The sequence below is a fragment of the Numida meleagris genome, chromosome 5 (genome assembly GCF_002078875.1).
Source record: "Numida meleagris isolate 19003 breed g44 Domestic line chromosome 5, NumMel1.0, whole genome shotgun sequence".
NCBI lineage: Eukaryota > Metazoa > Chordata > Aves > Galliformes > Numididae > Numida > Numida meleagris.
This window is the reverse complement of record NC_034413.1, coordinates 48,449,980-48,475,870: the sequence shown is the minus strand read 5'-3', so window position 1 is coordinate 48,475,870 and position 25,891 is coordinate 48,449,980. Positions and strand designations below refer to the sequence as shown.

Below are 25,891 nucleotides of genomic sequence, written 5' to 3'. Positions count from 1 at the left end.
GCTGTGTTTGCTGTCAGGGCAGGTGGTCCTGTCTGGTCTCAGACAAGACAAAAAAGAAAACAAAGTGAAATGAGGGAAGTTAAGGAACTAGTTTCAGTTTGTTAGGTTGGATGTATAATCTCAGACAGGCATACTGATATTGTAGCTTTAAAGGTAAATGAATACATAAGGGTGAAAAAGATTTCATTCAGTAACAGGATAGTGGTAGCCATGAGAATTGGTTTACATTTTTATTAGGCATTCTCATTACGGAAATGGGAGAGTAGGATTTATACTTCTCCCATTTCATAAGGTTTATATGGGATGTTTCACTATTGGAATGCTTAAGCACCTCAGACTAATGAAAAGATTCTTTCAGGGCTCTGGAATTGTTTTATAGCTTGTGATAACTGAAAAGTTATGTTTATTTCAGGAAATGTTATTTAGCTGGTAGAGAAACGTGTGCTTGAGTGCTGCAGAGACTGTTGCGTGTATGTAGCACAGTGGCTGCATATGTCGATGCAACCTGTTTACAACAAGACTCAAATAAGATTGTGGTTTTTCCCTTTGCTCAAAAAAACAATGAATTAACACGAAGACATTTTATAACTTATAATAACAGATTGTAGAGATTCAAGGAGAGAAATTTTTCTATAAAACAACTATTAAATCTGAAGAAACTAGAAATTAATTCTTACTAAAACCATTGGAGGTCTGTTTCATTTTCAGTTTTGTTGTCTATTTTTACACTGTTTATTAATTCATTAGGTATGCTAATTTTCATCTGTACATCATTAATGTTAATTACTGCTAATTATTAAATATTAATTACTAATGTTACTTCATTAGCTATACATTAAAACATTCTTTATTTTTATGTATGTGATTTTAGATCAAAACACAAGTTGCGGCCTTTTCCTGAGTTCTAAGATAAGTAAGTTAGTTTCTACTAGCACTTCCCAATGCCTGTAATACAGCGATGTGTTGGTAGAAAGCATCTCCGCTAACATCAGTGACAGCATTCCAGCTGAGAACAGAGTTCAGGCAGGGAGACTTGACTACATTTGTAGTATTAGTAATGCTCTGCATCACAAGTGCTAGCTTAATATTTCCTATATTAGCCAAGTATACTGCCCAGTATAAGAGATTCCAAACCTGCATACATCTTGTGAAAGGTTGCAGGTTAAATCTTTGTTTTTATATTTTTCTACTTCTTCCATTAAATGTGAAGGGGAGCATCTATCCATTAGAAAAATATCTTGAGTTTTGGGTCATCATTGATCTCTGTTGCCTCCCTGTTTCCTTCCTTGTTGCACATTACTGGGATTGGCAACAGAAAGCCATCATCAGCTCAAGAGCTGAACCCGCTCTCTGGCTCCTGCTGCCCTGCACCTCTGGGAGTGGGGGCAGTGCTGAAATGGGTGAGGACAGTAGCATAGCTCAGGCTCTGGGGGATTTCCAGGATCATTTCCTGTGGCAGAAGTTGAACTGTTGTACACGGTTTGTGAATTCCCTTCTGAACTGGCATGCAAAGGAACTCTTATCCAGAATTACCCCGCGTAGGTTACGCGTTAGATGCTTTTCTGTCAGGCTTTACTGCGGTATGTAAAGTCAAAGTAAATCTCCAGAGAAGGGGAGAATAGAAAGCCTTCCTGTAATGCATTTGCTGCTGGATATTTGTAAAGTTATTTCAAAACATAAAATATATCTCTTTAAGAACAGAAGTTAATACTGAGTTTTACAGTGATCTCATTTTTCACGTTAAGATTCATGTTAGTTGACCCCTTGCTGCTGACACTTGTAACATTTCCCAGATAACAGAGTAGAGCTGCTGTCTTGACTGCCCATAACCACAGGAAGGTGGTCCTCCCCCTTACCCTCCCCTTTCCTCACCCTCTCCCTCTCCCTTTCCCCCTCCCTCAGCCACTGCTGACAGCTTAGCAGCAGTAATGTGAATTCCCCTTTTGGGTTTGGACCTGAACACATGGCTTTTCAGTCATTTTTGGACATGCTTTTGAACACTGCCCTCCTAAGTGGGAATCGAGATTGCATCCAGCTGCTCCAGATTATTTAATTTTTTGTGAATGTGTGTTTGTTCTGGAAGAACCCCACTGAAATGAAGGAAAAGCGTGAAGTGCCAAGTGTATCCTTGGCTGCACTGGACAAATCCCTGTATGATAGCATGTTTCAGTTTGTTTTTCAACAGTGGAGTGATTTTATTGAACTTTCAATGATCATGATTAGCCTTCTGAAGTTAACATAGCATCAGCGTACAGAAAAGAAGTCAAAAGAGGTTGTTACTTGATGTTGTTACTGCAGACTTTGTTCGCTTGTTGCTGTGTTGAGGGATTTCTGCCAGAACAAAGATATCTGTGTCCTCTCTTCCAAAAAGGCATTTCCAGTCTAAAATCAGTAACAGTTTCAGTGTAGGACACACTGCTGTTGCAGAAGATGAGGCAGCAGCCAGAGCCCTTTAACAGCCAGATTTCTCTTTCTTTCTAACCCTTTGCAAGCACCTTCATTGGATTATAATTACTTTTCCAGCAGTCAGTTTGCTGACAAAGTCAAGTATAGTTTTTCTTATAAACAAATGACTCCCTGCATCACTACCGTTTGTTTTTGGCATTTCTGAGGAAAGCCTGATATAAAGAAAGCCTATCAAATTTGAGGTTTTCATTTGTAGGGGCTCTGGCCTTTCTGGTTGGTTGTTGAATTTTTGGTTTTATCTTCACAGTGCACGCTGAACCTGTTGAAGTCTGAAGGAGGTGTTTGAAAGCTCCTCAGAGTTAGAGTATAGCACAGCACAGACACTGTCAAGCTGATAGAAATCTGAATTATGTGTGTCAGCAACTCCTTGCAGCTAAGCAAGGAGCTGCTTATTCCTCTGACTACATAACTGTCCATGAGAAGAGCCTCCTGAACACTCTTGGTTCTCTGTGGCAGAACATCCACTGTCTCACCATCCCTCTTGAACATCAGTGTGATTAAAGTCAAGGTGCCTCAGCTCTCATAGGAAAAAAATATACTCCAGAAAAATGTTCCTGTTTATGCAGTTTACACTGGCAAGTTAATGTTGCCACACTGCCTCGTGATGCGTGGCTTGCGGCACACAGCTTGCGACATGTGTGGCATGTGGCTTGCTTGTGGCTAACAAATTAGGTTAATAATCATATAATACATTATTCCCTGAAGTAGTGGAACTGTGTTCCCAGTGGTCATTTCGTGGGTTATGTTAACAGCGAACCCGGCTCAACCTATGAGATAAGGTCATTGCTAAAATTTGGGTATTTCTGACTGGCAGGACATTGGGTAAGGACAATATGCTCTGTAGGTTATAGATACAAAATAACTGTCTTATTAAAAAGTGACATCTCTAAAATTGTGTAGATGTATTTAAGATAAAAATACATAGCCGTGTAGATAAAGAGAACTTTAGGAACGTGTGGGAAAGATTAGAATTAAGGTTGCCACGTATAACTTCAGATTTAGTGTTTCCTAGCTTATGAATATTTAATCAAACTTCTCTAATATTTCTTAATCATTTTTCTTTCTTATTTCTGTTCTTCACTGCTGTAATATTTCTGAATTTAAAAGAAAGATCTCTAAGGTGAAATAAATCTTGACAGTAGACATACAAGCTCTGTGCCAGATCAAAGTATTTCAGGTAATGATAACAGATTTGCATCAATACGCTTGTTTGAGATTAAGATGAAAACAGATAGAGGCAGTGTATCATCATCTTCAGACTTAGTTTATAGAAAAACCGGATAGATTATTGCTATATTATTATGCAACAGACATAAACTAATTAAGAAGTGTTGTACTGTGCACAAAGAGAATCTTTGCCTTCAAAACACTGAAAATCCAGTAAGAAAATATATTTTGGTTTTCAGTAGTTTCTGGTTGTTACCTCATTATCACAACAAGCTGAGCAGAAAAGTTCTACAGATAAAACTTCTCCAGTTCGAGTATCAGTCTAAAGAGAGTAATTAAAGTGTTGAAGAAAGCTAGTCAGGCATTGCTCTCGCTCTATTTGATGAATATTTTCATTAGATATGGAGGTATAGATATAAAGCAGATAACTGTCATTTGTAATTAAAACAGGTATTTTCTTCCTTGAGTCTACTGGATTGTCAAGGAAAATGAATTTTGCCTTCATTGTAAGAAGATTGTCTTCGCTGGAAGAAGAGTAATAGTTTTAGGGAGAACTAGGGACATGTTCAAGAGTAGAGGAAGAAGACACTGGAAACTGGAGGGCAGGCTTTCAACTGGGCCAGGTGGAGGGAGAGAGGTAAAGGAAGTTCAGGGTGGTCACAAACAGTGAGGTTTTAGAGGGAGATGCTCGCCTTACGATGCTTATAGAGATTGAAAGGGATGAGAATGGAGTGGGAAGGTGCAGAAGAGCTTGAAAACTTGAAGTGTGAGGAGGTTAGAAATAGTCCGTAGAAGTACATTACTTTTTTCGACTCGACTTGTTGAAATTAATCAAACAGCAAGAAGATAAAGGTGGGGAGAGCCTGTATTAGAAATTTGGGATTATATTTTCTTTTAGATGCTTTCTGCTGTGAAACAGACAATTATATTTAGTTTGTGCTTGGCACGCTGAGGGTACCTTGTTGTTCTGAATGCAGCCCTTATCTGTACCTGCTTTACCTTGTGACTTGACTTGGTGATGCATTCTGCTTTAGCTTTGCCTGGAGGCCATTCAGAAGCTGAAATCCAGATTATGCCTGCCTGTTAGGCTGTGCTTTATTGGGAATGCCAACAAAATTGCCTCCTGGCTTTGAGGTGGTACTTGATCTTTGGAGCGTTAGGGATTTTTGAGGCCCGGGTATTTGAGAGATGTCTCTTCTCTGCTCCATACCAGCTGTCTGAGGAGGATGCTTGAGTTCCTGTGGTGGATCCCCATGGCACTCACTTTTCATAGCATGGCAAATTCTCTCTTTTCTGCGCTCAACAAAGTTATCTCTTCATCAGACTGCAGGTCAGGATTTGTAGCTACAGTATAACTGAGTTTATAACTGTATACGTCATTGATTTTTAAGCGGGTGATGTTATTCTTGTTTGTAGGAAGGCCTGGCATACCCACTGAGCTGATCCACATAGCACAGAAATGCCAGTATGCAGAGTATAGAAAAAGGACAGAAAAATGCTAGGAGATATCATCAAGAATATATCTTCATGGTGCACTACACTTCAGATTATAGATCACCATCTTTATGTCAGTAGTGTAATGCCTGTTGCTAAGGGTGGGCTGCTGCTGCTTTCATGAGCTGTGTGAGCCAGTGGTTAATGAGGTTGGGCTGGATGTGGAGGGCTCTCTGGGGCAGATCTTTAATGGGAGGTGCTCTGCTCCGAAGTGTTTCAGAGACACCTGCAATTGTTCTAGACTGGCTGCTCTAGAGCATGTTAGGAGAAGTAGCTTTTCACCAAGCTACTCATTAAATTGCCATAGCAATATCTGAAATTTGTTAATATTTAAAGAAGAACCCTTCAGTGTTTATAGCAGTCAGGATATCATGAATGGCCAATGGCCTTGGAGGAAGATGATGTAAATAATTGTTAGTTTTTGATAGGCAAGACTTAGGATGGGCTCTTCAGAACTGACAACAGCAACTATTCCACTAAATATAAGTAAAGTGCATGGAAAAAGTCATATAGGATTTACTGATGTCATCATTTCAGCATTGATTCTCAGCATCAGAGTAGTACCAGATTTTGCAATACTTCCCTTCCTAAAATATGTTTTGAACAGTTTATTGCTTTTAGTCTGATTGGAAAAAAACACTGCTGCTGCCTTAGCATTACGTTTTTGGCTCACATATGGTGTATCCATGTTAGGCCTCCAGTTCATCACATTTTTGTAGTTCAGGAATGTGATTCTACATCTATAAAAGGGAGCAGCTCTTCTACCTTGTTACACTGAATTCCTTCTAATGAATAAGACCTCCTCCTTCCTTTCCTCTGAAGGCATGAGGAATGTAATGTGGTAGGAACGTGAAGCAGAAGAGTCGGGTCTTCTCTCACGGTGTTTTGCATGTTATCATGTTGAAACTAGCATACAGCTGGTGACTGTGGTGCTGTGTGATCATAACTCAGTGGTGGTGGTAATTTACTGTCCATTAGTAATGGCATTGGTCTCACTTGTATGTAGTAGTAGATCTGTTTAGGGACATTGGAGGCTGTGGACAGAAGGCTGAACAGGGCAGGGGTGCTGTGAACTGAGCGGCATTGGGCACTGATGGGCATTGTGATGGCTTCCAGAGACCTGGGTATGTGCTGCAGAGGTGTCTTAGGGGTACCTGGGCTTCCCAAGGAAATACTTAATAAAATGGAAATGAGATTTTTTAAGCAGGCTTTGCCCTCTCCTGCAAAGGTCAAAATAAAGTAATTAAGCATATGGTTCTTCTGAAGAGAAATAAATACAAAGATTCTCCCTAGCAGCAACCGGTCACTTCTTTGATGAGCTGGATGTGAATCTTGGCTTCAGATCGTAAGTGGTTTCATGTGTGACATTGATTTATACAGAAACCGTGCCTGTCTCAAAAGCTGCCTGGATTTGTGCATTGTTGGAGAGCTGATGTACCCATTGAGCTTTTTCTGTTTGGGTACTGTGTCAGCTGAGCAGCAAGGCAGATGTCAGCAGCACCTCGTCACCGTAGTCACTGACAGTCTGGTTTTAGATCCAACAAAAGAAGTGATATTCACAGAGCAATGCAGTTTGAGGATGGTTTAGAGGGGAAAAGAAAATCTATGCTCTGTTCTCACAGAGAGGAAGCAGCTAATGTTCTTTCATTTAAGTCATGGAATATTTCAGTGCAGGGCTGTGTGCTCAGTACAGTGTGGGGAAGGAACTCAGACCAGGCAGTCAGAGGTAAGGTGCCCAGAACCAGCGCAGAGAGCGGAGGGAGCAGGGGAAGGAGACACCAGGGCTGTCACGAGGGTGGAACACGTCCAAGTACATTACATGGGTGTGAGTGGGCAGCTGTAACTGCAGAAACGTTTCCCTGTGGGCTTCCTGTCAAAAAATCAGTTCTGTAGCTGTATTTTGGGATCTGCTCTTTTCCTCTCTTTAAGGTGGAAAATCTCAAAGTGTGCCTGGAAGCTAGATTTATTTACTTCTTAATTGTCAAAGTTCTTGTTCTTCCTCTTTTCCCTACAGAAGGGTGGAGAGGGAAGGAAGGAAAAGTCTAATGCCATTCTCCTTTCATGTATTTCTTTCCTTTACCCTCTGTCATTCTCCATGTTCCCTCACGTTTGGTTGTTTTTATTTTTTTTTTTTTTTGTGGGTGGAGTTTCTTTGTGTTTGTGTGTGTGTTTTACTGTTGAAAGGCGTAAACTTACTGAAAGGAAGCTATGTTGTGAAGTTTCAGAAAGGTTTTGCCGTTTAACCGTGTGACTTTTTGAGTGAAACCAAGCGCTCCTTATCTGTAACACTTCTGCTGCGCAATCCTGTTCTTGAGCTGCTTCTGGGCTTTGCATGTTCATGTGGTTTAGGGCGGCAAAGCCTCCCTTGCAGGTGAATGGTGAACCTTTAAAGATGAATTCAGCCGATGTGTGAGGTTTTTTTGGTTATTCTTTTTGGTGTTTGCTTTTCATTACTCATAAATTATTTGCTTAGCGAAACGCAATCTTAATCTCTGTTATTTAAAAAAAGAAAATATCAACAAGAAAAAGAAGCAAAGGCTTAAAATTACACAAAAACCATACATTATCATGCCTTTTCCGTCAGCCAGGGAATTTCCAGTATGTTTCTTCTTTCACTAGCTCCATGTTTTACACTTTTCAGCAAAAGAGTTTTTTAGCTAGAATGAGTGTTTGCTAGCAACAGCAGCTGAAACGAAGATGGTGACTGAAGTGTCGCTTGGTTTGGGGTATAGCTGCTCCTTCCATTGTGACAGTCCTGAAAAGCTGGTGTTTCCTGAATACTTCTGTATTTTTGCTACTTTAGTTAGTGTTTTGGGGGAAAGATGCTATTTCTAGTGGACAATTTTCATCTTGCAAGAAGTGCACTGTGTGTTAGCCTTTTTATCCAGTACATCTAAATAAATGTAATAGTGAATATTGAAAAGGACATTTATTTTCACATAACCGGATCCGCAGCATCTACAAGGAATGAATTTGTGCAAAATGAAGTTCCAGTCTTAGTCATGACAAAATCTTTCCAGCGCCTGTGGAATCCAGCAGTCTGGGTGTTTTTTTCCTAGGTGAAGGTTGTTGCTTTGTTTCTTTTGGCCAAAGAGGTTTAAATAACTCAGAGCCCTGGGCATAGGACACATTCCAGGGAGACAGCAGTGCGCAGCACGGTGTCAGTCTTAGTGGAGGGATTGGTGTTAGATGTAAGCTGGAGCAGCTCTTTGGCCTTGGAAGGCTTCGCCTTGGTGCTGTTTGGCTCCAGCTCAACAGAACTTCTACCAAGCACAATTACACCAGAGGAAACATCTGACTTGGTCCACTTCTCTTTTCAGCCCCATGTAAGATTTCCACTGAAGTTATCTTCAGTAAGTGTAATATATTAGTGACCATATGTTTGGCAAACCATGTAAATAATTTACAACCATTGCTTGCTTTATTTTTGTAGTTTTGAAGTTATTTTAAAGAAACAGCCCAAAGCACTGTTTCCAGAATGAATAAATGTTCACATAAATCTGGATAGGCCTGTACTTCCAGTCAGATCTCCATAAAAGTGTGTTTAATTCATTAGTTTCATGCTGAACTGTTAACATTTTAGGTTGTTTTATTAGGAGAGAACAAAGAACTCCCAGCTTGTTGAAAATTTGTTACACAAAAATAAGGATGAAAAGGTTCCAGAAGAGCTGATGTTAAGCATTGTAGAGTGGATGAAGTTGTGCAGATTGGAAAGATTTACAAGACATCTGGTAATTAGCTTCCAGCTCCTATGGAGCTTTGCCTTGGGAAAGCTACCACTGCTGCTGGAAGGGGAGGGGAGCAGGAAGGAGATGAAATTTGACCCTGCAAAGCCAGGTCTTTGTGTTCACAGATTATCAGTGCAGTACTGAAGCCTCGGGGTAACCGTTTGGAAAACTACCTCCTACCAAAAAAAAAACTAAAAAAATCTCTACATCCTTCCTTTTTCAAGATTGTCCCCTGCTGCACTTGGCTTATGATGGGGGGAAGGGAAGCAAGCTATCACGGAGCTGTCCCCACCTGAGCCAATCTGCCAGGATGACCCAAAGCAGCCTGCGGCCCCTGCCCGGCCCCAAGCGCTGGTGATGTTCAGCTTGAGCTTCTTGTCATTATTATTTCTATTACTACTACCGCTGTTACTTACCAGCACAAGTTTTTAAAATCCACTAAGGAGGATTTAAACAAGAAAGAAGATTTTCTTTTTTGGGTTCATGTTATAAATGATCTTTTGGGAGCACCTTACCACACCGTGATTCTAGGATAAGCTGCGTTTATGTGGTTTCTAAAATTCAGGTGTAGGAATGTTGAAGCACCAAAAGGGCACTGCAGAGACCTGGTGCCTGGTTCCCCTCAGAGCCTCTGGAGGCTTTGCTTCTGTGCCCACCTCTGCTCCTCACCTACACCATCACTTTCAGCAAGTCGTTGCCCTGTCATCTCTGTTTTTCTATCTGTAAAACAGAATATTGATCTTGACTTACAGTAAAAAGACAAAATGATATATTTCCTTGTTTGTTTGTTTGCAAACGTTTCATCATCTAAACATCAGGAATCAATTCCAGCATGCTAACTACTCACTAAAAAACTCATATACTCTCAGCTCTGAATCTGTTAAGTACAAGAGTGGGCAGTCTGTCTGAAGATAATTTTCCTAGAAATTGTGTACTTTACTCTTTAAAATTAGGCATTTTGGGGGGAAAAAAAAGAAAAAAGAAAAGAGGTTTATTGGGATGAGTTGACAGAAATAACGTTATTTTTCCTGGATTGCAAATGTAAGCAAATATGCACGTAATGTTCACTAAATTATGTGAGTGACTGAAAATATTTCAGAATTAGGTTTATAAATTAATACATGAATATATATCAATATATAGTATTAGGACATGTTGGAAGAGATTACGTTTTTTTTTATAATCCCATTAATTTGGCAAGGATAGTAGTTAATTTTATTCTTTCTACTAATAAATTGTGCTTTCAGTCTCAAATGAACAAATGTAGACAGTGTGAGCCTTTATTGTTGAGCTGACAGCTACCATGTGGTCTGTATGGCTGTAGCTGTAACTCCTGAACGCAGTGCAACTGGTGCTGGAACCATATCCATGGAGAAGACAGATTTAGCACTCCCACAAAGAGGTTGGTGCTGTCTGTGCGCTTCTGCGTTGCCCAAGTCTTCAGCTGCTACATCCTAGTACTGCTGTGTTCTTAACAGCTACCTTGGTCAGCCTGAATCTGGGCGCTGGGGAAAAAGTTACATTTCTTTCTAATGGTAGTTCTGAACAAAAAGACGTGGGTCCCACTTCATTCCATCCTTTTACATGTCTTCATCCTCATGTACCAGTGATTCAAGCTCTCTGGCAAAGATCTGAGTGGGCTGCCGATTTCTCAGGCTGTCAGCTGTCTTAGAGGAGATGTATAATAGCTCATCGGGAGGAGCAACTCATTAAATTAACATTGCTGGAGGGAGCTACACTTGAGATAAAGCTATTTTTTTTTCAATAAACAGATTTTACTGAGTGAGATGTGTTTCACTTAGATGTTTATTGAGTTTTTTTCTGGTCTGATTATTATTTTTGTATTTTTCTTTGATGTAGTATCCTTTCAATAGAGTAAATAAGCTCTCTTATCAGAAATTGATTTCTGTATATCATGATGCTTTCTCAGTCTCATTGAATTGCTATGCTTTCGGAGTTAAAACTGCTATTCACATGGGTTTTTAATGCTTTTATTACACATTACACTTCTGTCTACACTAAATGTTGTTTCGGTTGTCTAGTTGTCTCTCATTCTGTTTTATATAAAGCAAATTCCTTTTCTCCGCTGCTTTTAGTCTGAAACTCCTTCAATTGCTCTGCCTGGCTAGTGAAAGGTAAGGCACTGGGCTCGTGTTCTAGCACCTGGAGCACACCTGCCTGATGCCTGGCACAGGCACTACTCACAGCTTTGGCCACCCTGAGTGCTGTGTGCCAAACAGCCAAGGAGCAGAACGGGAAAGAGACAAAGGGTGGATGCTGTGCCTCTGCTTGTATAAAAAGAGCGAGTATTGGGCTGTAAAAGTTCTGAAAGAATGTAAACCGTACATAATTAGTCCTCAATATTGGAAAATTAGTGAAACGGTGAAATGAAGTAGCTAGTGGTAAAGGCCATGTAGCCATCACAGCCATGTCCTGAAAGGAGCCAGGCTTGAGGAGTCATCCTTATTGACATGAACTAAAGCTTGTGTTGCCTACAGCAGTATGCTGAGTAAGTGGAAGTGATAGCAGCTCTGTTTCTTTGCACTTTTGAAGGTCTTTCAGAGGCTACATCCCTTCAGCGTTGACTGTAAGAGCAGCCCGACTGCTGAGGAGCCTGCCTGACACTCTCACACTGCGTGTCTTCAATGGAGAGAGTACTTGCTTTTCAAGCACTGCTGATCTGCCCACATTAAGCACTACGTTTACTTCAAAACGTACTGCTGCTTTGACAGCATGCAAGCACTCCATTTTGTGCTTTTTTGAGAGGAAGAACATTTTAAAAACAGGCGTTGAAGTGACAAAGGACACTCCAAAGAGCAGAACGTCTGTATCTCCTGCTTTAGTCTCTTGTTTAGTGTCTTGCCTCAGATTTGAGGGCATTTCTTTTAGTAGACAATGTCAGCCCCCCAAAAATGACAATTTAAAAGCAAAGAAGCTGCTGTCAGCCTGGACTTCATGTAGCACAGAATTTGACTTGATGCAGCGTTTCTGCATCTGCTTTTGATGGTAATGGACTTCAGGAAACAGGGAGGTAGTCTGGAAGCTGCGAGTCTCAGCAATGTGGCTTAAAGGTGGTCATTTAACCACTGCCAGCTCCAGCTCCTCAGTGCAGCTACAGCCCTCTCCAGTTCCAGCTACAGGCTCCTGCCTTGCTCATTTTGGAAGTCTGAGCTGCAAACAGAAACATAATTCTTGCAGTTGTTTAAAGTAGGACTGTTCAGTCTTCGTGGTAGCAAGGTCTGCATGCTGGTTTTGGAGAACTTCCTGGAGTCAGTCATACTGGTGTCTCTTAAATGAAATGTGCAGTGGGGCTGGGAGTTGACCACATGGATGCGGGCTCTGAGATGCTCAAAATCATTTGAGAGACTTTGTAAACCATATCCATCCAAGCAGCATGTGTAAAGTAAACAGCAAAGTTATTTCTATGATTAAACCAGCATGCAAACATATTACAGGTGTGTTTGCCGGGCTTCAACACTTCTGTCATCACCTTTCACGCTCTTTTTCCCATCAAGTTAGTCGCCTGTAGCAGTGGAATCTGAACTTCTGGACATAATTAGATCTGATTTCAAGCATATTTTATTGTATGTGCCAAAGGAGACATTTGTATGGCTGTGTTTTTCTGGAATAGGTGAGAAAGGCTTCACTTCTTCTGCAGCAGTTGCGGGAAGTTTAGGTTCCTCTCTGTGAGTTTCCATCTCCAGAATGACAGAGTTCGTGCATCTGGAGGGTCTGGTGAGGATCTGCTAAGTCAGTCCTCTGTCAGAGTACCAGAAGGAGAGCAAGCTTCAAGAAGAAACAGAAAGAAGTACCTCGATATTGTGGTGCTATTCAATCTTCCATTTTCCTTGGTGGAGAAACTAAATAACTGTGTAGTGACTGAGATCTGGAAAGGAAAGCTCCGTTCTGTCTCAAGACAGACACTACATTGCTAGATGTGGATTTGTGGGATTCACTGCAGGACTTCCAGCAGCACTGCACAACTGTGACAGGGCACTTCCTGAGGGATTTGGAGAAGGTCAGGCTTTGGGTGCAACTCACCCCATTTTGCTTATCAGCTGCAGCAGCTGACTTGGATGTGGGTTCAGAAGAGGTGGAAGACCCTTCTTCCGAATTCCTACCAACTGCCTGCTTTAATCGGCCTTTGAGAGTTGTGTTGTAAAACTGTGAGCTTTCCCCCGCCAAAAAAATAAAAAATAAAAAAAAAAATCCTTCCAAAAGCAATGACTTAAGCTGGTTTTACTGCTATAAAGATTGAGTTACACTGAGGCATAGGTGGAAATGGGGAACATCTTTGTGTATGAACTGGGAAGGGTCAATTTTATTTTTGAGAAATACAGCCTTTTCCTAGTTACAAAGGTTTCCATCAGACTTTTATGATTTCAAGTTAGCTATCCTACACAGGGAGCTACAGCACTACTTTTTCTGTTTCGTTAAACTGTACGGTCTTTGATGTTCAAATGAATGGAGGAAGTATTTAAAAGGAATAATAGAATTACATTGGGAAGCATGTGTGTTCTGGATGGTTAGGACTGCACTGTGAACTGACTTCAATGATGATAATACAGGCTTCTCTTGAGGGAGAATGTTCAGTGCTTGCTATTTAAGAGCATGGCTATCGAGCAGAATTCAGGAAGGCAGTAAGAAACATATAAAAGCATAAAACTAATATGCATGTGTTAAAAGGTCATTAAATCCCTAAGTGGATGCTTCTTACTCAGTATTAATGCATTTTAGTGCATTTCAGACTACCCAACTAGCTGTTTTTGCCCTCTCTTCTGTCTGTGTGGGCAAGCTGTAACTTTGTTGCTGAAGATGAAAGCTGATTTTTAATAAATCCTGTTCACTAAATTGCACTTTCTCACTGTGTGATAGTAGAAGAAAGTTCTTCCATGACTCTAACGCCATTCAATAGTTTAATCATCAGGTTTGCCTTTAGACTTGAATTGTTGGATTGTGATGATTTTCTAATAAACTAATGTGCTTTCTGTGTTGAAAAACACTGTTTATAGGTAGAGTTCTTTAGAATTTTTGGCCAAATATATATTGCTTTAAAAGAAAAAGAAGAGATTTTTAATATATTGATCAGTATTTCTAATAGCTTAATAATAGGGCATTTTGGGTAGACAGCAAGGGACTTCATTCTGACAGCTTGAACTGATTTGCAGGCTTAGTCTGTTGAAAACTTCCTGTTATTATTTGTAGGCATAAATCTTTGCAAGTTGACTACATATTTAAAGCCAGTTGCATTTTTAGATCAATTAGATCCTTCAGTGAAATTGATTGTTTTAACTGTTCTATTTCTCAGTCTGAAGCATGTGTGTAAAGGACGTTGGGAATAATGGATTTTTTTAAATGACATTAGAAGTTTCATTGAAAATATTGGTAGGAATCCTAAACTAGATGTCTCAGTGTCACTTAACTTCTTGACTTGAAAATGTTTGCAGTGAATGATGGAATTAATCAATTCCATCATGAGCAGACATCTGAAATGATGGGTGTACCATTCCCCCCGTACTGTGTGTTTCTGTAAGTATGGATTGCTAGCATCACTATGGATGGAGGCTGCAACACATTAAAGAAAAAATATGCACATATCCCAGATGAGTTTTGTTTTTGTTAGTTGAGAAGCATCCTGTGTCATGAAAGACAAGCAAAATTTGCCATGTTTCCTAAATATAGGTTCATCAGTAAGGAATTTTGAGCGTAAATTTGAACTATATGCCTGTAGACTAATTTCTTTGGCAAAGACCTTAGTACAAATTGAGGTTTGTACCCATAAGAAGAAGGCAGCATACTAGTGCTACTAGTGTCTCAGTTGTGATGACAGGGAGCTGATCTTTTAATTTATCCTAAATTAGGACTTAGTTGTTATGAACATATGTTGAAGTAGCAGAGAATGTTTCCCTTTACTGGCTGTCCTCTGTGTGAGCATGGGTAAGAGCTGTGGTGTATTTGTGTGAAAAAGTTCTGTGCAGACTTCAAGATACTTAAAATAAGTCTAATATTCAGCATGAACTTTCTTCATGCCAGTGAGCCCTGTGATTTCTCTTCTTTTCAAAAACAATTCATATTTGGTAAACTTTCTATGTATTACCTGAATAGTAGATGGTTATTTACAACTCCTCTCTCAAGAGCACAGACAAAAACGGTATGATATGTTTTGTTACCTGGTTTAAATCCAGTATTTCTGTTGTAGTTTATCAAATTACATTCTGGGGACAGTTATTTTTCAAAACAAAAATTACAGGAATTTGACTTGTAAAAGTGGCTATGTTTGTTCTGGAAAATGGAGAGAACCTGAGTAGTCTTCTAAGAGCATAAAGAAAGGTCCTAGGAACCATCGGGAATACAAATAGGAAAGTAAAGTTGAGGTATTGTAGCAGTGAACTAATTTGATTGGGCTTTTGGCAGTGGAAAAACTATCCGCTTTCCAAAACACATTACTTGGGATATCTACATATTACAGCTGTGATGTAATTATCAAATGATTTGTAATCCAGCTTTCTTTAGTATCAGCACTGTATATTCTTCTGCTAATTACAAGTTTAGTGCTGGAGATTTTAATTCTCTAAAACCTCCAAAAATCGTCAGTCTGGCACCTTTCTCTGTAGGGTAATTAATAGCCAATCTGTACTCCGTTAGATTCCCCTAGTGGTACAATTTAACCTGAACCAAGTATGACCACATGATTACATTTCTAACCCAGGCCGTGCAATCTGAAATTTATGCCCTTTTATGCTGCCTGCAGGAGGACAGATGATACCTGAATAAGCATGAAGCCTGGTGTCACAGAGCTAATCCACTGACATTTTGTAACGCGTATGGTTTGGCAAAGTTGGTTTACAGTGGATCAGTTCTTTCCTTTGAGTAACCACACTGCTTTTCGTCTGGTAGTAGGAGCTCTACAGTTGGTTTTACTGCTGCATCGAACCATGGCCTCAGGCACAAGTCCTATTTCACAACCAGCAGAATTAGCAGGGGATCTCTAAGTTAAAAATAGGCTTTTTTTTAGCAGTAATTTCTAGACTTCAGTCTTAAGGGCATGATACTCTTTTAAGGAAGTGACAGAAGCAGAGGATTGTACAGTGAACTCGATTCCATGGAACTTAAGTTACAAAGAGCCTCTATGGATCTGCTAGAAGCAGTAAATAACCTTTTTCAGCAGACAGAACAGATAGTTCAGTGGCAGATAAAATGATAACAGTTATAGCTATATAAATAACACAATGGACTGAAACTTTTTCTTTGTAAGAAATTGTACATAACCTGGAAACCTTATAGTATTGAGTACTTTATCAAAAAGCATTTTCAATGTGAATTTGATATAATGCCATAGACAACCCACTTGTGTCCTACCACAGAAAAATGCTATCATCAAAAAATCATTGCTACACTTGAGGCTCTTGCTAATGAAAAAAGTACACTTTCTGTGCATAGAGGGTGTATTGTTCAGATGCTGTAAGTACAGGTTCTTAGGCGCTGGCACTGATGATATGAATGCTGAGCACAAGTAATCCAGAAAGCCCTGGAAACAAGGCACTGAAAAAGAAAGCAAATGGGAATTGCTGTCCATGCTTTAACGTTAATTTCTAATGGGCACAATACTGGAAGCCACAAAAGTAAGCTTTTTAATTAATGTTCATTTCATTAATGCTCATTTCATTCCTTGTGCACTGTAACCAATAATATAGAAGAGAATCTCCAAACTTAAGAAGATTAAGAAAAAAGGTGATGGGTAAATTTTCTTCAAAATGTTAAAATAGCAAAGCAGGAAAATAATCTGAGCAACAACAAAATGACATTTTTCCATTCCCATCTTTAAAATATAACTGGTAGTATGGGATTTGTGCTCTCCAGGCTTCACAGAGTAACGTCCTATTACAGACCCAAATTGTTTCTCATAATAAGGCATAATGTGGAGTCAGCATCAAATCTGGCTGAATTATATTTTCCTTCATCCTTTTTCTTTGTAATTATCACAGCCTCAGTACTATGAAGTTCTATCACCATATTTGGAGCACTGTGTTTTAGAAGAGTGCTGTTGACAGTCAAAGCATATTTAGTGAGTGCAGAGAGCAGCATGCTGCTAGCATCGTGCAGATTGGAAATCTCTTGTCCTAGTTTCTCACCCTGCAGCTGGTTCCATGTGGGCAGCTTTAATGTACTTTCATATAGTGAATTGTATCAAATGCAGAATTCTCGTGTCTGTAACCACCACGTCTGTAACCACCACAGTGGGAGTCTCACAGACTCCTTGCTGGTGTAAATGCTGTTGCATCCATCTGAATGTTCACAGCACTGTGCTGGAAAAGTCATTCTTCATTGACATGAAACCTGAGAGTCAGAGTTCAGTAGTGTTATGTTTAAAGGACCTGGTGCCACCCCATAGGCTCCCATAGTTTAACCTCACATCTTCTCAAATTCACCATCTGAAGTCACACTTGTAAATTAAATCTGTTCAGCTGACTAGCTTGGACAGAGCACCGTTATAAATCCTCTGTCTTATCTTGATCAGGTATAGATCCCTCAATGAAGTATGTAATGAATATTTGCTTAGGAAGCAGATGTAACCGATTAACTTTATTCTACTTTATCTACTTTATTAAAAAAAATCAATGCAGCTTTTATGTATTAAGTAAGAGCCCTTAATTTTGTAAAGAATATTTTCTCATTTCATTTGCTGCATTATTTTGTCTGAGATTTTTTAGTTCGTATTTAAAAAAAAATACTCAAGTGCTTCTTTTATTAAGAATATACTGATGGTGACTTCACAGAATTTGTGATGTTCTGCAGCTAATTCAGGAGGGTAGCTGGCTGGTAGCAATGAACTGCTCATGTGTGGTGTAGCCAAGTCTCATAAGTCATCAGATCAGTTGCTCCACTAAGATTTGGTATTTTGAAGGGCAAACTAGAAGAGGAAATTATCAGCAGAGTGATGCTTCTTCATTCCCAGCTTTTAGCCTTGGGCTTTTGCTGTCCTCTATGGGAACAGATGAGTTGGGCTTGCACCAAGGTGCGGTGGTTCCCTCTGTGTGGCTTCCTGCAGCACCTGGGCAGCCCCGTGGGGCAAAAGCCAAGGCAGTGACCCCAGTGGTTCTGTGGCACTGCATGCACACACAACTGGGGTGTCCCTTCTGCTCTGATCCACAGTCCTCCAGGTCAGTGTAACCCTGCCATCCTGTCCTGGTGGAAATGGCTGTGGGGGTTGAACTGCTGTGAGTGGCTCTGCTGTGTTCTGCAGAGCCTTAGAGAGGTTCTGAGAGAAACAAGTGCTGTTTTGTTTGCTTCCAAAAGAGATTACCTTGGTACGTATACAAAACACAAAACAGCCTGTGGCTGTCTGGATGTGGTCTGAGTGGAAATACACAACTGGTAAAGCCAAGTGTGATGTCTTGTCTCAGCTCTCTAATCTCGTGTCCTCCAGTAATATCGTAGTAGCTGGGGTTCAGGGGTTGTTAACAAAGCAGACTGATATTTCACACCACTGGAAGTGAGATACTTCTTCAGCAGTTAAATAGAAATTTCACAAACCTCTATCAATTGTAATGAAATTGTTCAATTTAACAATTTTCTCCTTCACCTGGGTACATTTATTGCTACAGCTTTGTATGACTTTTGACATCGCAGCAATGTTTTCTCAGCAGCAAGTTGAACAAGGTGTTTTCTTCCTCTTACAAAGATAAGAATCCCCCTTCTCACATTATAGCCTGATCCGTTTATATGTTGCTAGCCACAGCGTAGGAGAGGACAGCAGTGAGTAACAGGCAGAGAGTTATTGCACTTAGCTTCTGGCTATTAACTGATAGATGCCCTTGTTCTGACTCAGTGAGTGATTACCAGATAGTTGGGCACCGGCCCGGGTGCTATAGCCACATTTAATTGTGACTGATTCATTGGGCTGAAATATGTCACTAATTTAATTCAGCTATTTCATTAATCTGATTGAACTGCATCCAGCCATTAGAGGTGTATGAAAGAAAGGTATCTGACACACAAGGCAAGAACACTAACCTCTGCATTAAACTATAAAACAGCCATTAGGACATCTAATGCCCAGATTGAATTGCTCCGTAGAAACTTGGTTTCCAAGCATAATACTAATTAGCTATAAGCTTGATGAATGTCAAGAATTAATTAAAACATTTCAGTGGCCTGTGTGGGTTTTAAATATCGTCATTATTGCCCCCAATATTTTCAGTTCATACACTTATTGCTTTTTAGAGAGCACGCATGGAATTATCTTTCGGAGTGACTGAGGGGACAAATGGTTCACTATGTCACTGAACGTGCCCCTCCTTGCCTCTGGATTTCCCTTTTTCCTAAAATGTGTCTACAGCTTTTCTTCCACTTCTGTGCGCTCACTGCAAATAAAAAGGGAAGATCTGTGATTTCAGACCCAAATTTCATTTTTACAGCACCTTTAATCTTTCTTCACTGTACTCTGGAGGCCAGCACATGATGTTACCTACTTTCATTCTGGCAACAGGAAAATAGCTATAGTTCCATCAAATGACCTTTTTGTTTTAAATTAAATAGGATGTCAGCCAAAATCCTTGATTATTTTTGTCCTGTTAATAAAAGGCCTGCAACAGTTTAGACATTTAGGACATGAAGCAGACACAAAATCAAAAACATTTTGGGAAATTAATAATTGAAAGGCAATTCATAATCAGAATCAGCTTTTGCTTATTTCTTGAATATGATCTTAATGTAAAAATAGCCAAGTTTTTGATACAGGAATTGCAGATGCATAGTGCAGACTGCTCATATTCCTTCTCCCTGATGAATGTTTCCATATATTTGGCTGCCTAGTAAGGATGAGTGTCCAACATGCCATGTTGTGAACTGCAGCCATATGTATGACAAATGCATGAGATGACAAGACATGGGAAGAGCCATATCACCAGGAAGGCTTGTAAGAAGGCCTCTGAGTATTGAGCAGTGCCAGAAACCAAAAACTCCCTGCCTACAGCTTATTGCCCTAGCCCTTGCTTCATATGCCTGACAGTTCCTGTTCCATGGACCACAGGGGCAGGGAGGGAGAAAGATGTAGGTAGTGCTGGGAGGCTGCTGAATGGGGAGAACTGAAAGGATCTTTGCGGTGCCATGTTGTTGCCCTGACTGCGGGGATGTGATGGACCCACAGTGCCTCCGTGAGCTCAGCCTTGTTGTTGTTCACTGCCGTCTGTTTGGATCTCAGCAGTTTGGACTCAAGGACTTTTTGTGGGACGTTAGTTTAGTTTCTACACTGAGACTGGCTTTGGGAAACAACATTCTGCTTTGATTTATTTTATGTATTTATTTTGTGAAGAGGTATAGATGGTTACTGCGTTGTAATAGCATGAAGTATGGTGTCGAAGCAGTCGAGAAACTACTTGTTCATTATTCCTTCTTTCAAAAATTTAATTAAATAGTTATGCAACAGCTCTTTCCCTAGTGAGAAATGTGTTCAGTATTGTACTTCTTAAAATAAACTATTATTGGTTAGTTGTCTAAATGCCAATTGCTTGGAGGCATAACATACACAAATCCCGAGGAAAGCTATTCTTTGATTTGACAGTGCTGTAAGAAACTCAGTTCCAGGTTACTTAATCCTACCTTTCCCATCCCCAGTTTTCCTACTCAAGGGGGCTACAGTTCACTGTGTAGCATGTGAAAAATGTCTTGCAGTAAATTTGTAGGTAAGATTTTGTATGAAAGTATGAACAATTTAATGCTCTGAGAAGATGAGTGTGGTTGAGATGCACAATTCCTTTTGTGCAGGGATATCATGTTATTGGAAAAACACAATGTAGAAGCTCAAAGCAACCATATACTTGACAGAATAGACCTGGTGGTAGCTTCAGACTGACAGTCATAGAATCACAGAATCACCAAGGTTGGAAAAGACCTCTAAGATCATCCAGTCCAACCATCCACCTATCACCAATATTTCCCACTAAACCATGTCCCTCAGTACAACATCTAAATGGTTCTTGAACACCTCCAGGGATGGTGACTCCGCCACCTCCCTGGGCAGCCTGTTCCAACACCTGACCACTCCCGCGGAGAAGTATTTCCTAACATCCAACCTGAATCTCCCCTGGCACAACTTGAGGCCATTCCCTCTCATTGTATTGCTAGTTACATGGGAGAAGAGGCCGATCCTCACCTCACCACGGCCTCCCTTCAGGTAGTTATAGAGAGCGATGAGGTCTCCCCTGAGCCTCCTCTTCTCCAGACTGAACAATCCCAGCTCCCTCAGCCGCTCCTCAGAAGGCCTGTGCTCCAGACCCCTCACCAGCTGTCCAGCCACTCATGGGCACTCCATTGTATCGCTGTATCTCCAGAGCCACCAGAGCCCAGGTACAGCAGAGGACACGGCTACCATGTCTGTTTAAAGCACTGAGCCCACTGGAATTAGTCAGGAATCAGACAGATGTTGAAGGTGAATCAGTGGTTAGTATTAAAACAAAATGAGTATAGAAGGAAATTGATACAATACCTCTCTCAAAGGTGTTTCTGACACTTTTTTTTTCTCTCCTCTCTCTCCGTCTCTCCTCTTCCTTTTATTTTCTTTATGCAGTGCCGGCCCTAAGGGAGATAACATTTATGAATGGAGATCAACTATACTTGGACCTCCAGGTTCTGTATACGAGGGGGGCGTTTTTTTCCTGGATATCACATTTTCATCTGACTATCCATTCAAGCCACCAAAGGTAAGGGTAAGGTTTTTACTGTGCTCTTCGTTGTTTGCTTTTTTTTAACATACAAGAAGAATTTAACTTGTGGTGGGTGACTGCTCAGCACCTTCTGACAGTCAGACTTGTTTATGGTCATAAAAACTAAATGGTCCAAAATCCTGGCTTGCTACTCCAGGAAATCCTGTGTCTAATTTATTTCCTGATTACCACAGTCAATACTGATTTCCTAGCTTTACCAAGCCATAAATGACACGATCCTTCTGATCAAGAATTAACATTCAATACACTGATTTTAATAGAAGACAGAACGAGGCCTTCTTATGCTTCCTTCATCTCATTCCAGCTAGCTTTGTTTGATAATATTTTTTCAGCAAAAGTTATTTTTATAAAATGAAACCGATATTAATTTCAATTAAGGTTTCATTTCCTTGCTTAGAAATAGTATGCACATTTAAGGAATCATTATTTCCTAACAGGTGTCAAAGAAGTTAAAGGTTGTTCTCTTTTCTCTTAATGCCAAATTCCAAAGCTTGACCAAGGCATCAGAAAGGACACTGCCAACATTCAGAAATGGCAAATGCATTCTACCACACAACATTTCTACAACTTGCAGCTCTTGTGGCTATTACATTGTTACTGTAAATTCATTATCTTTTTTCATTCCCAAAAGCATTACAACATAAAGAATAACATACCCTCCATGTATTTCACACTCGTCCAAAACTCAATGTTTTGTGAGTTCAGATTGTTAGAATGAAGTGATGCAGAGATTTAGACAAATTCCTCATGAAGATCATTTGGCCTTTTTTAGAGATCACGATCATTTTTGAACTGTCAGTAGTTTCAAAAACAGTCGTGGATTCCCTCCCTACCCCACATCAGTGTGAAAAAGAAATTTTTCCTCATCTTGTGCTATGTGTAATTAAGGTGCTTAAACAATTCTGATTTTCTTATCTGTAAAATAATACATAATTTAACAATACTAGTCTGTAATATACGAAAACAAGGATGGTGTCCAGGGTGTTTTGTTTTAGATGTATGTTATATCCTACTGAAAGGTATGGAACAGATTTCGATGCTACTTTGGTCATGAATAATAGAACATTCCAATTTTAAATATTAATTTTCATGGTCTATATTTGGATTTTGAAAGAAAGGAAAAGATCAACTAATGCTTCATATGCAGCCAAGTTCTGTCTACTTCTTCAGCTTCACTAGCCGCAGTAAAGTTTTGTTTGTGACAGTTCCTGATATGGAATGTGTTCATGAACTAGCATAGAGTACTGCAGAGAAATCCTAATTTTTGTGGTTACCAGTCAAAGGGCTTGTGTGAGAGTAGTCCATGCACCAAAGATCTCCTTAGAAGGTTTCTTAAAAGTATCTGTGACTACAATGAACATAGATAGAATCATAGAATCATAGAATTAGCTAGGTTGGAAAAGACCTACAAGGTCATCCAGTCCAACCATCCACCTACCACCAATAACCCCACTAAACCATGTCTCTCAGCGCTATATCTAAACGTTTCTTGAACACCTCCAGGGACGGTGACTCAACCACCTCCCTGGGCAGCCCATTCCAGCGCCTGACCACTCTTTCAGAAAAGAATTATTTCCTAATGTCCAGCCTAAATCTCCCCTGGCGCAACTTGAAGCCATTCCCCCTCATCCTGTCACTAATTACAAGAGAGGAGAGGCTGAACCCCAGCTCACTACAACCTCCCTTCAGGTAGTTATAGAGAGTAATAAGATCCCCCCTGAGCCTCCTCTTCTCCAAAGAGCACTCCAAACATGCACTCTTCTGTTGCAGAATGTTGCTTTAGAAAGTGAGCAGAGAGGAGCTGCCTCCCCAGAAGCTCTGCAGAACGGAGAGGGGCCCTCAGGGACTAGGGGCAACATTCCTAGGCAACACTGAATGACTTTTTCTGTCTCTTTTGCTGCAATTCTAGGTTACTTTCCGCACCAGAATTTATCACTGCAACATCAACAGTCAGGGAGTCATCTGTCTGGATATCCTGAAGGACAACTGGAGCCCTGCTTTGACTATTTCAAAGGTCCTGCTGTCTATTTGTTCTCTTTTGACAGACTGCAACCCGGGTAAGGAGCTGATAGTTTAATGGGCGTCAACTCTTAGTCGTTTTAATTACTTTCCTTGGAATACAATTTGTATATTTGATTGTGTTTACATCAAATCAAAGTTAATATTTTTAAAATCAAGGCTGAAACACTCCTGGTTGGATACGATGCTTTTCAGTCCAGTGGCCCAACAGAAAAATAGCATTAAAGAGAATCAGGGAGAAGAGAAAACAGAGTCATGTCTTTGAAGGTCTGTATCCCAAAAGCGGTAGCAAATGAATGGTAGATCTAGCAGTGTGGCAAAGTTATCTGAGTCACAAACTCATGAATGATTCAGGTTGGAAGGGGCTGCAGGAAGCCTCCTCCTCTTACGACAGCAATTGAAATGTGCAGGTGACAATGTTTAGAGAGATTTTACATTTTTCAAAGAGAGTTCCTTATTCCTGTTGGGAAGAGGGGAACTTAACTAGAAGCAGCAAAATTCTCCGCAACAACTGCATGGCAAGTGTTGTTGTGTAATGAACGCTAATTGCATTCGGTCAGCAGAGAAACTGAGAGGTAGTGCCAAGATGACAGGTCATTCACAGGAGATTGGTGATGAGCAGGAAGGACTGGATTAGCCCCTTTGATAAAGAAGTCTGATGACTCTTGAGACACCACAACTGGATCGCTTGGTGTATGTCCTGCCATCCTGATACCTAATCTACTCCAGCCTTGTCCCAGCACTGTGATGGGAGGAAGCAAGCCTGCACTCACTGAGTGTAGCAGCCCCTCCAAAGGAAAGCGAGGTGCCTGGCTGGGGGAAAGCAGTGATGGTGCAATTCATTATGTCCTCCATGGGGACAGTGGTAAGGCAGACTTCAGAAGATGCCCCTCACGGGTGAGTTTCCATCAGGCAGAAGGTGGCTGCATCCTGGAGTCAGAGCGTGGAGCTTTTCAGCCCCGAAGTGTAGGCTGTGCTTACAAGGATCTTGATCTCTTTGAAGTTAAGAAGTTAAACTACTTTTTTTTCTGTAGCTCACAAGGAAATTGTTATACTAGTCTGTTGTTTCACCACCTCCAGCTGGCAGCATACCTGTCTGTACAGGAGATGTCTACCGCCCTTCAGCACATTAGATCTTTTAAAAAATAGAAGATTTTCTAGGAAGGTTTTTATTTATTTATTTATTCTGTGGGGTTGGGTTTTGTGGGGTTTTTTTGAGTGGGTTTTTTTAGGGGAGTTGGTTTGTTACTTCTCTTTGGTTTTTGTTTTGTTGTTGTTGTTGTTGTTATTTATAATAATTTCTAATGCATCTTCTCCTGCCCTTTACAGCTGATCCTCTGGTTGGAAGCATAGCCACTCAGTATCTGACCAACAGAGCAGAACATGACAGGATAGCCAGACAGTGGACCAAGAGATATGCAACATAAACGACAAACTACTTGTGCAGTGTGAAGGTGCAGAAAGCAACTTTACAGTGTGCAACAAATCTTTATAGCCTTTACAATACGGACTTCTGTGTATATGTTATACTGATTCTACTCTGCTTTTATCCTTTTGAAGACTGGGATACTGCCTCCCAAAAAGGTAAATGCTATCAAGAGTAGAAATTTGTAGCTGTAGATTAGTTATGTTTAAAATGCCTACTTGCAAGTCTTGCTTCTTTGGGATATCAAAATGTATTTTGTGATGTACTAAGGATACTGTTCCTGAAGTCAACCAAATATTATAGTGCATTTTAGCCTAATTCATTATCTGTATGAAGTTATTAAAGGTAGCTGTAGATTACTAGGAATTATGTCATTTGTATTAAACCCAGATCTATTTCCAATATGTGGTACATGCTGTTGTGAAAACTGTTTTAACTTTTACCTTTGTCAGTTTGTAATGAAAGGATTTCCTTTTTCCCTTTGTAGCTCAGAGAGCACCCAGTGTATCATCTCAAACACAATAAACATGTTCCCCAAGGAGTAGTTTCTTTGTTTTCCTATTTTAAATTAATATTTGAAAAAATTTAATTATAGTAACAAGGCAGGGCTAATGTATCACAGATCCCTGTGGATAATCTTTAAATTAATATACATAAGCAAAGGCTTGCTATTAAATGTTTAATGCACACCTGTGGATTGTTTAAGTTTTCCCTGGTTTTTTTTGTTTGGGTTGGTTTTATTTTTACAGAATAAATGCCATTTCCATAATTTCCTTAACTGCTCAGCTCTTTTTCAAGTTGCAATGAGAGCATTGCATACGCTTCCTCCAAAAGCTAACGTAGCTGGTTGCTTCAGGGCCAGACCT

General features: G+C 40.2%; 1 protein-coding gene across 1 annotated transcript in view; it reads left to right on the top strand.

Moving 5' to 3' along the window:
• UBE2E3 (ubiquitin conjugating enzyme E2 E3) overlaps positions 1-25,569 on the top strand; it is a gene marked incomplete at its 5' end in the record, with an annotated part of 54,765 nt that extends 29,196 nt beyond the window's left edge. The window contains 3 exon segments of the mRNA XM_021399250.1: positions 21,424-21,556; positions 23,490-23,637; positions 24,929-25,569. Of these exon segments, the coding sequence (XP_021254925.1) occupies positions 21,424-21,556; positions 23,490-23,637; positions 24,929-25,026 (379 nt within the window). The 3' untranslated portion in view covers positions 25,027-25,569.